We start from the raw sequence: 11,151 nt of genomic DNA on the forward strand, positions 1-11,151 counted from the left end.
ATGACAATAAGTTATCCCCTATTTCTAATATTTGACACTATTACGTGTTAGACTAGATGTTAGTACACTGTGCAATGTGCATTTTGTGATTGTGCATGTCAGTGATGTGACAACTATGTTTTTGTTTTTTTAAATAAAATTTAATTTTTTATTTCAACATGTTACAAAATTTTATTTTAAAAGGATTTCAAGTTAAACTACCCAGCAGGACGAAGATCTTTAATAAATTATCGATTCACGCCCGGCCTTGCAGGCACTGTGGATCCAAGTTATATTCTAGTCAAAACATTCAAGTTTTACATTATAGTCTTGAAAGAAAAACCTTTAGTAAAACCAATATTTTCACTGTGAAAACTAGACGCTATACCAGTGAAGTTGACGCTCAAAAGAAAAATGGACAGATTGAAACCCTAAAAGATAAAACTGTGATAACAACTAATGTAAAATTAAAATCATCAGAGTTGAGAAGATTATTCAGTCTAGCTGGTCCTGAAAAATGGACTCTAACAGGTATTGAAGATATAATAATGCGTTAATTCCTTAATAAGTTTATTAACTCAATTTTTATAAGCATTATGGTACTTTTTAGGTGCTATTGGTTTTCTTATCATATCATCAAGTGTGACCATGGCGGTACCATTTTCACTCGGGAAAGTTTTAGACATTATTTATGATACAACCAGTGATTTGGGGGCAGCAAGAGAGAAACTTGACTCTTTGTGTCTAATGCTCTGTGGGGTGTTTCTTCTTGGAGGATTGTGCAACTTTGGCAGGGTTTATTTAATGTCAATATCAGGTAACTTTAAAAAATATTTAAATATATTCATATATGTAAAGTTGTGCATACACTTAAAAATATTACCTTGAGACTTTTCTTATCAATTTTTTAAATATCACAGTACTACATTTTTGCATAAACAATTGGATAAATGAGTTTTGTATGTTGTTGCATAATAATGATAACATTATATGAGCTAGGGAATGAAACTGTTTCCTAAAAGCTAAATTTAACTAAATCAACCTGTGGTCTAAATTATTTATTTATAAGAGTCATGTAACCTTGTTTCATATATTACATAAAATATGATCCTAAAAACAACACTATTTATTCAAGCAGTCATTGAATAAATTATAATATTAACTAGTAAATTTTTATTTTTGTTCAGAAGGAACAGGATTATAAATTAATTAAATTAATAAAACTTGATTCCAAAAAAAGCTAGATGCATTCTTAATATCAAGTTATGTAAATAATTGTAAGTAATTTGTGTTTACCCAGTATAGAAGTTTGATTCTATATTTATTATGAAGTCAATACTTTTTTACTATTAAATATAATAAGTCCTTGTTAAAATAAAGAGTTGTTCCTTTAAATATTTATCATAACAATACCTAATAAATCATACCTATTCAACCCTAAAACTCCTTCCTATCTCAAAAATGATTTCAAATTTTTAGGAGCTTATAACTATAGCTTACACTCTTCCGAAAATTCCATCTCATAACTCCTCCTTTCTTGGCGATTCCTTTAAGGTCCCTGCAGTTAGGCTATGGAATTCACTTCCCGTCCCTATTTGCTTAACTTTTATCTCTATCTTCCATTAAATTTCTTCTGTACAAACATTACCTTGTGATTCATGTGCACTTTTTACTTTTTAAAGTTTTTCATGTATCCAGTATCACTTTAGTTTATTTTTTGTTTCTGTTTAGTTTCTTCTTTATAACTATATGTAATATGTAGTTTTGCACTTCTTGCCTACCTTAAGTAATTTAATACATTTTTTTTATCATTACTCACAATGGTTGCCTGGAAGAGATCGCTCGAAAGCGATAACGCTGCAAGTTGCCTTCCTTTACATTTAATTATGTTTAATTTTTATATTGTAATGTAATTTTTTTTTAATAAATAATTGAATAATATAGGTTGTTATCAAATATTTTAGTTTACTTAGTCTAATAATTAGGATCAAATTAATATTAGAATATTTTAGGACAAAGAATGACACAGGCCCTCCGTAAGCAAGTGTTTGGTGCAATAATGCGCCAAGAAACACAGTGGTTTAGTAAAAACTCAACTGGAGAACTTGTAAATAGATTATCTGCAGATACTCAACTGGTTGGACGAAATCTAAGCCAAAATGTTAGTGATGGATTAAGATCTTTATTTATGGTGGGAGCTGGAACTGGCATGATGGTATGGATTATTAAACAATATATTACACATAAAATTGATTGTTCAAATAGATCTTTTAAGACTATTATAATTTCAAAAATAACGCCTCTGTGGTGTATTTGATAATACAACATATATGCTAGAGAACCTGGCTTTGATCAGATGAGATAAAATATTGAATACATAATATGGCAAAATAGACAAACCTGAAACATTTTTTATGAATTTCATTTCAAGGATCATTTTCTTTAAATTATTCTTATACAGTGGTATCTCTATATACGCCTGTTTTGAGATACGCTCAGCCGAGCAAGCGATATTTCGCTTTGAGATGAGAGCAAGATTTGAAATATACACACTACACTAACAGTTTCTCCCTTGTCTCCAGCCTGTTTGCTTGTTTCTTACGTTTTCGGAGTATTTTTGATTAGTTGGGTTCACGTTTTGTGCTCTTTGTACATTAACAAAACATTATCACAGTTATTTTTATAACCATGGGTATGATATGATGTCTATTGAATTCAAGCGTGAAATCATTTTCTTATTCAAAAACAACTGAAGTGGTGATTTGGGTGCTGAAACAGATTATACATACATGCAAGGCTACGGAATGAATTAAACTCGTATCTCGAAGTACCACTGTATGGTTTTACAATATTGACTTTGACGTAATTACATAAATATTTTTTCTGTTATTTCCTTTTGCGTATCTTTTATTAAAACCACAATACATTTTTATATAAATAACCCTTGCTGGTATGTTAAAGTATGCTAAAACATCGTGACCGGTGTTAGACCTAAAAATATGACAATATATTGTAACAGGACTTAATACATATAATTTTTCAGTTCTATATGTCACCATCGCTAGCTTTAATTGGTTTGTGTGTGGTACCTCCGGTATCGGTACTGGCTGTTATATATGGACGATTCGTTCGAAGTATTACAAGACAATTACAGGATACACTTGCTGATACAAGTGAGGTAAGAAGATTTAATTTAAAAGTTGTATTTACAGCAATTAATAAATTTAAGTTTGTGCCAGGACTACATTGGAATTGGATTATGTGGTTATTGAGGTATAGGTGCGATTGTTGCAAACTAATTTTAGAGAGCTGGATTGCTAATTCAGCGTATGCGATTGTATATATATATAATAATTAATGTGAGTAACTTAAAAAATAATGTGTGCGGACCTTATTTTTCGAAAAATCATCTACTATATTCAACTTTACAGAAATTAGTTAAATAAAGTTTAACAAAAGGCTTTTATTATCATAGACATGAATACAAATAATACAATTATTTCATTTTACCGTATTACTACTAAGATTATTACAGAATTTCATTAATTGTATTAGAATTATTACTATCATTGTTATCGTTATAAATTGCTTCGAATCTCTTCGAATCAACCGTGGTAGGGACGAGAAAAGGATGGCGCGTAACGGAAAAATGTGACGCGTAATCGAAAAATGTGACTGTATTTTTTTTCCAACGCCGATAAAGAAGTTTCATTTCAAAACTATAATTTAATTTTCCGTTGAGTATAATTCATCGTGTGCGGAGGTCGTGCGTTCAAACGCCCACCTCTGGAGTACCACCACATAACTTTGAGTCGTTGAGTGAAACACTTCAAAAAAATCAAAGGGCTGGACAAGCCTACAAGTATTCTAAAACCGATTCTTCGCTAAGTAATTAATATAAATTATTTTCGATTTCGTCTATCACAAAACGTATAATATTAAATTAGACTTACAGGTCAAAGTGTATCTATAACTGCACAATAGTTATATAGAGTTAAATTTCAGTTAGCCGAGGAAAAAATATCAAATATAAAAACAGTGAAAGCATTTAGTAAAGAAAAGAGAGAATGTGAATCGTATGCGCAAAGAATAGAGAATATATTGACATTAGCCTATAAGGAGTCGTTGGCTGTTGGGAGCTTTTATGGATTGGTAAGTTTTCTTATTTATAAAAACTAAAGAAGTCCTGTCTCTTTTTATTATAGCGTAAACGTAGTTTGAAGAAAGAGACGGAAGTACTTCAAGAGTGCATTTGGACTGTCTTAGTTTTTAAGATTGAGGTTATACAATTTGGTTTTTAATATATTCATGAATAGTTTTTTGTCCCTTTAGTCGAAAGATAGTTTTACCTAAATCAGCTAAAATTAATAAGGCAGGGTGATATTTATTTATTAAAGTCCAACACATCATATATAATGCATTTTCATTATACTTAAAACTACCTCTAAACTCCGCACTTATAGTTACCTAAGAAAGGTTCAGGTTTATAATTTATGGTTTATGGGAATTGATTGAGATTATATTGTTGAATAATATTGTTGAAATGGTCGCAACAAATCTTGACATAATACACGGGTAGGGCCTTTCGCCCGTATGGTTAAATAAATATTTAGAATAATTTTGTATTTTGATTTTGCGAGTACGCATACTAATAGAAACGCTGACCACGATTGATGAAAATCTCTCGAAATGTCGAGTTTAATGAAGTGTAATTGAACTAAGCCTGTCTATTTTGGCTCAAGCGACTCTTAACTCTAATTACTGTATATCTTAACACGGTAAAAGATATCATCCGAACACCGTCATGTCTCAGATAATTCTATACTAAGAAAAAGGCCGGCAGCGCACTCGCACTTCTGGCATTGAGATTGTCTATGGTATCACTGAACATCAGGCGAGGTTCCTGCTCGTTTATCACATGTTGTATAAAAAATATGTCTAAAAATGGCTGTAGGCTATAGCGGAACTGATATAATTATTATTTACCAGTCTATTTAACTATAGGTTGGGTAAATGATTTTACGTTTACAGACGGGTCTATCTGGCAACACAATAATAATCCTAGTACTTTATTATGGGGGTGGTATGGTGGCCACAGAGCAACTAACCGTGGGTAATTTGACGTCGTTCCTTCTCTATGCGGCTTATGTGGGCATAAGTATTGGTGGACTTAGCAGTTTCTATACAGAGATGAATAAGGGAATTGGTGCTGCGACACGGCTCTGGGAAATTGTGGATCGCGAGCCGAAAATTCCAGTTTCCGGTGCGTTTTATTTTGATTTCTGAATTAATCAGATTGACTTAAATCAGTGAAATAGATGAAGTGTTTGCACATTTCACGGGTTCTAAAGCAGGGTGGCGAGCTTAAATAAAACGTGGGCCCCACACACCACAGGGCGGTAATTGGATTGTTAGGGAGGTGATTCGAAAACTCTTCTTAAACGAGGTTTTATGGGGGGGGGGGGGAGAGGACACTTGCCTTAACTCTAAACATTCACTTTTATAGGAACAAGCGAGCTTTTCTTTATCCCTCTGTTAACACTCTTCTGATGAAGAAGGATAGGTGGGATTTGTAATATTATCTTTTTAAGGATTATAGAAGAAAGTGTCACTTTTAAGAGTATATTATATTATGTTAACTATTGTTTAATAAGCAATGATGATGATGAATATATATATTTATATATATACGCACTGTTATTCGTAAAGATATCTTTTATTTTCGTCTCTTTTCATTACAGCGTTAACACGATTTGACAGAAAGAGATAACTCATTTTGTGTTGAGTGTTTGATTGTATTCAGTGAAAATAAAAAAAAAACACTAAAAATACATTTTAAGATTTTAATCTTTGGTTTTAGGCGGTCTCAGACCAGTAGACCGTCCTCGTGGCGAAATCATACTAGAAAACATAACATATAATTACGGTGGTGCTCCATTGCTGAAGGGTTTGAACCTGCATCTCCTACCGGGGAAGTCGGTGGCTCTTGTGGGGAGATCAGGGTGTGGAAAGAGCACCATCGCCTCTCTAATATTGAGGCTGTATGATCCCGAGAATGGGAGGATTCTTTTAGATGGTTGTGACATAAGGGAATTGGATCCGGTGTGGTTGAGGAGTCATCTTGGTTTTGTCAGTCAGGTGCGTGCTGTTTATTGAAATATTTTTAATAGGCCGGCTACGCACTCGCGAGCCGTTGAGAGTGTCTGTGCGCGGCGGTATCAGTTAACATCGGGTGTTCCTGCCCGTTTGCCCCCTGTTCTATAAAAAAATGGCAGTAATCCTGATATTGCCAAAAGCCTCCTCTTGTCGCCGTCCACAATTTAATCCGTCAGTCACTACTGAAGTTTTTTTGACAAAGATTTTATATTATTTTATTGTTTCCAGGAACCGGTGCTATTTACTGGATCGATAAGGGAAAACATTATGTATGGCCTGGATGAGGAATCAGCACTGGAGGCAAATGATAAGGTAAGATTTTTATAACAGTTGGACAGAAATGTTCGTGGGCTAACAATTAAAAAATCTTTTTTTGATTTTATTATTCAAGTCTGGTACCGACCATACAATTTTTCGATACCGGTTTTATTACGATTTCATTTGCCACTGCCTCTTACGATTGCTTCTTCATCAGCGTAAAACTTTTGTCCAGCGTTCTCTTGTGGTCTGAAAGACAATTTTTAAAACCAACAAAACTTTCATTATCACTAACACGTGTCTATTGAAGGTTGAACTAAAAATGATATGTATTACTAGTAGCGCCATCTAGGTGTCAGCCTAAGAACTTTTCAGCCCACAGATTATGTACCCGAATTTTAGTTCAACTAATTGTTTATCTATAACAATATTGATTAAATACCCCCGCAACTCCCCGGTTCCTCCTATATTTCTACATTAAACATTTATACATGGCTGGCATTTTATAAGCGTGGCGATTTCCTTAATCGTCGGGAGTATAGCAAGGTATAAACCAGGTCTTCAACTATTGCATGGTATTTATTCGTTTCATAGCAATTAACATTTCATTATTACGTTTATATTCTATTGTTATACGCGAGTGTTTAATATAGACTAAAAAAATATTTATTTATTTATTGTATAAATGCTCTTAATAGATAGGAAGTTGGTGTGGTGGAAACACAAACTGTACACAGTTTTTCCGTCCACCAGGACGTCGAACATATTTAAATCATTAACACATATATACTAAAGCCAGTGACATATAAATTATAACAAACAAACCATTAAAATTGCACGTAAAACGTCACAAACCAATTGAAACATTGACGCACCATAGATAGCCGATGCAAGACACCTGTTCTTGACGAGAATTGTCATTCGAATACAGTATGTATTCTTATTAGCATCAATTTATAATTGTTTGATTTATGTAATATTTTTTTAATTAAATCCTCTATTATTTAAATCAATCGATGACACAGGAACTGTACGACCTTTTTTGACACTAGACATATATTCATTTATTTATTCATAAAAAAACATACATTAACTGAACAGTAATAAGCTAATACGATAATGTCGAAAAATATTAAATGCATAATGTATGTAATATTTTTGTGTATACACAATATAGATACTGTACTCTGCGACCATGTAAAAAATGTCGATAGTGTCGGAGGCAGTCTACAGTAAGCGGTGAACAGACCGGTTCTGACCCGTGGTATTGCAAACAACCTTGCCCTTCGCCGTCACGCATATCCCCTAGGTACAAAGAACCCCCCCACAAGACTTTAAGTATATAATAGGTCGAAGTTCCGTCTTGTTTCTAATAAATTGTACCCCACCACGCCTATTATATATACCACGCCTTCAATAACATATTCAATTCCCCCCCCCCTAACTCTTTCAAAAAAGATATACTTAAAACATTATCAGACATTTATGCCACTAAATCAAGGTTTAACACACTTACAAATGTATAGTTTAGGAATCTGTGGGATTTTTTCTAGATCAATAAAACTTACAACTTTACGAACTCTGCCTTGCGCTGTCTAAGTAAGCGTACTCAGAGCCGAGACTTAGGGATATGTGTAAAGTGTGTCGTGCTATTGTGTGTCAAAGAGGTATTGGATTTTGACATACGGGTGTCATAGTACGAGCTGATCTCGTTTCTTAATCTTACCTTTATTTTTATTAATCACCTCAGGAGGCAGCATGGCTCCAAGCAGCAAAAGCGGCTCAGCTGCAAGATCTGGCGAACCAGAGCAGAGCGGGGTGGGAGAGGCAGGTGGGGGCGGGGGGCTCCGAGCTCAGTGGGGGGCAAAAGCAGAGGGTAGCCATCGCCAGGGCTATTGTTAAGGTACCTATTCTTTATTCCTGTAACATGGCGCTAAAATACTCGAAAGTATAATTATGAATTGTATAATTTTATTTTTGTTAATTTAGTTATTCACTTACTATTTCTTTTCCCTTACATTTATATTACCCGTTTATATCTTTGATGTAACGGAATTTAACATGGATTGCGTATAGCACATGTCACGTTGACAATTGACCTAGTGTCAATTGCTAGGGATTTCGTAATTCAACAATATCCAAATTGATTTATACTCTGATATAAATATAATCTTTTAAATTAAAAATTCAGAAATAAATAAAAAGTCTAGTCTGTTTACTACACAGGAACATAGCGTTATTTGTTGTTTAGTTGTAATAATCTGTGCTAATATGGAGAGAAGGTTTCTATGTTTCTAACTATTACAGTACTACCTGACCGATTTAAAAACCGATTTAAAATATTATTTTATCATTGGAACATTATCCCTGAGTAGCATTGCCAATATTTACTTTCAAAATATTTAAAAAAATATACGAATTTGACAATTATAAATATTATATTTATTATTCCTTTTTTTGTATGAATATAACCATTACAGTATTTTTAATACTGACAACATAGCACCCTTCAAGAAGAGATATACCTATTTATTTAAAATGTTTTTTTATAACTTTTACTTTATGTAATTCTTTATATTCCTACATAGTAAATGTAACCGACAAGTCACAGACCACTAAAATCTCACTACATCAGGAGCCTGGTCTGTTTGTAATCTATGGAAATCAATTATTATTATTATTGCAGAATCCAAAAATCCTCATCCTAGACGAGGCTACCTCGGCATTAGATACTTATTCCGAATATTTAGTCGACAAAGCATTGAAGGAGATAAGCAGAGAGCGCACAGTACTGACGATAGCACATCGTTTGAGTACCATTCAGTCTGCGGACGAAGTCGCGGTGATAGGCAACGGCGTGATCGTGGAAAAGGGCTCCTACAAGGAATTAATGGAGAAGCCGAACGGATATTTCAGAGAGCTCATAACGCATCAGACATTTATGAAGCCTAAAGAAAAAAGTTAACCTAAACTTCGGAGTAATTGTGACGGCATGACGTTTCAATTGACATTTTTCTTATCGGTTCCGAGACATGACATGGCTTCTAGTTAATTAAAAGAATAAATTTAAAAAATATTGATTCATTAATTGTGCTAATTCTGATGTTTAAAATAATTTAATTTTAATTTTCAATAAAAGATCGACTATTGCTACAAACCACAACTTATTATGTAGTTTTTTAATATGCAATAGATTATAATAAATAATTTAATAATAATAATAGCAGTCACTGGATTGCTCTGAGCTTTAAATTTTGCTGATAATATGAATTATATCAGAACTAACACCAGTTATGACGAATATTTGAGTATAGAAACTATATCAATTTAATTACATTCTTCTTATATACAAAGATTAAATAAGTCTTTTATTGCATTTTCCACGCAACAGAATATATTTGTACTTGATTCTTTTGTATAAAAGTAACAAAGAAAAAGTTATTACATTTTTGGCGCCAGTTTTATATACTGTCAAAATATTCCGAGGAAACTATAAACGGTCAATAAAGTATAGAGTTTAACGGAGCGCATTTGACAGTTTACATAGAAAGATATAGACAGATATGGGAATCGGGTAGCATTTTTCAGGTAACACTTAGTTATTGGTGCTGTGGTTTATGAACATTTTTTTTTTATTTTGTTTGACAAAATTACAATAAAACATTGTGATCACATCACTGCCATTTTGTTTGCGAAATTTTTTGTTATAGTATATTATAATATTAAGTTTGTGCAATTTTTTATTAAAATTAGCGTGTGATAATGACGGTTATTTAAATAATAAAATTACATTTTGTATATATTAATTGATTACAACTGCGCGTTTGGTTTTAATTGAAAACTAGTCGCGCCATCTTGTGAGAAAAATAACTTAAATTTTTTTAATTGTTTTTATCTTTTTGGTTGTTTTTAGTAAGTAGTTTGACAGAGTTAGGTTAAAATATGTATGTTATTTACACGCACGTGTAACTTAGTTATTTTGTTAGTACCTATATTAAACTTTGTTAAACTTATGGACGGTCTAAAATGGAAAAATAAACTTAGACGGAAAATCCTATAAAATACTCTAACTATTTTTGGAAATAATGATATTTTAAAACGAGCAATACAAAATAATTGTTCGCAACAATTAAATTTAAATCAGCAAGCTTACTCTGTAAATAATTTTAACGTTTAAAAAGGAAAAGTTGTTGTTTTTTCGGTGCTTAAGTCACAAATAAAATCGAATTTACAGAGTAAGCCTTCAATTCAAATATTGACTTAGCCGTAAGTACGACAAGCGTACAACTTTTAAAACAATAGTTTTTTATTGTGATATGTTTGTGTTGTAAATTAGATGTAAATTTTGATTGTATAGAATTATCGGGTAATGGATTATTTAAATAAATACAGTGGTTATTTAATTGTGTTTTAATTATTATTCTGTGAATATATTTAACAAAAAATATACAAGTAATTTAAAAATATCGTCTTACTTATCGATGTTTTGATTTTTATTTCATAGACACGTAGACGATATCTGTCACATGTCGATTTTTGCATTTGATACGCTGATGTTTTCCTTCACGTCACAAGCGAGTGTCCAACGAATAAAAAGTCCATTGCTGGCCGGGGCTCGAACTTACGTCCTCAGGGAAGAGATACTCATATAGAACACTGCTTTTATAACTACAATATATGTAATTCGTCAAGTTAACATTACGTTTTTGGAAAGCATATTAATATTTGTTTATATATAAATGTTATTAGCGATTGTAT

General features: G+C 32.5%; 1 protein-coding gene across 1 annotated transcript; it reads left to right on the forward strand.

The window, feature by feature from the left end:
- The first annotated feature begins 50 nt into the window (after positions 1-50).
- Positions 51-10,796, forward strand: LOC123715009 (ATP-binding cassette sub-family B member 10, mitochondrial). Its single transcript, XM_045669777.1, has 10 exons — positions 51-510; positions 590-796; positions 1,992-2,194; positions 3,023-3,157; positions 3,985-4,131; positions 5,011-5,242; positions 5,840-6,117; positions 6,364-6,447; positions 8,144-8,296; positions 9,080-10,796. The coding sequence occupies exons 1-10, from the start codon at positions 159-161 to the stop codon at positions 9,356-9,358; spliced, it is 2,070 nt and encodes a 689-aa protein (XP_045525733.1). The 5' UTR covers positions 51-158; the 3' UTR covers positions 9,359-10,796.
- Positions 10,797-11,151: the final 355 nt, after the last annotated feature.

The sequence above is a fragment of the Pieris brassicae genome, chromosome 10 (genome assembly GCF_905147105.1).
Source record: "Pieris brassicae chromosome 10, ilPieBrab1.1, whole genome shotgun sequence".
Classification (NCBI taxonomy): domain Eukaryota; kingdom Metazoa; phylum Arthropoda; class Insecta; order Lepidoptera; family Pieridae; genus Pieris; species Pieris brassicae.

What these genes read in the sequence shown, in the direction of transcription:
- LOC123715009 (XM_045669777.1), top strand. Translation starts at nt 159, where the DNA reads ATGTTACAAAATTTTATTTTAAAAGGATTTCAAGTTAAACTACCCAGC. An exon ending in CACTGGAGGCAAATGATAAG is followed by an intron (nt 6,448 to 8,143) that starts GTAAGATTTTTA and finishes TAATCACCTCAG; the next exon opens with GAGGCAGCATGGCTCCAAGC. An exon ending in TCGCCAGGGCTATTGTTAAG is followed by an intron (nt 8,297 to 9,079) that starts GTACCTATTCTT and finishes TTATTATTGCAG; the next exon opens with AATCCAAAAATCCTCATCCT.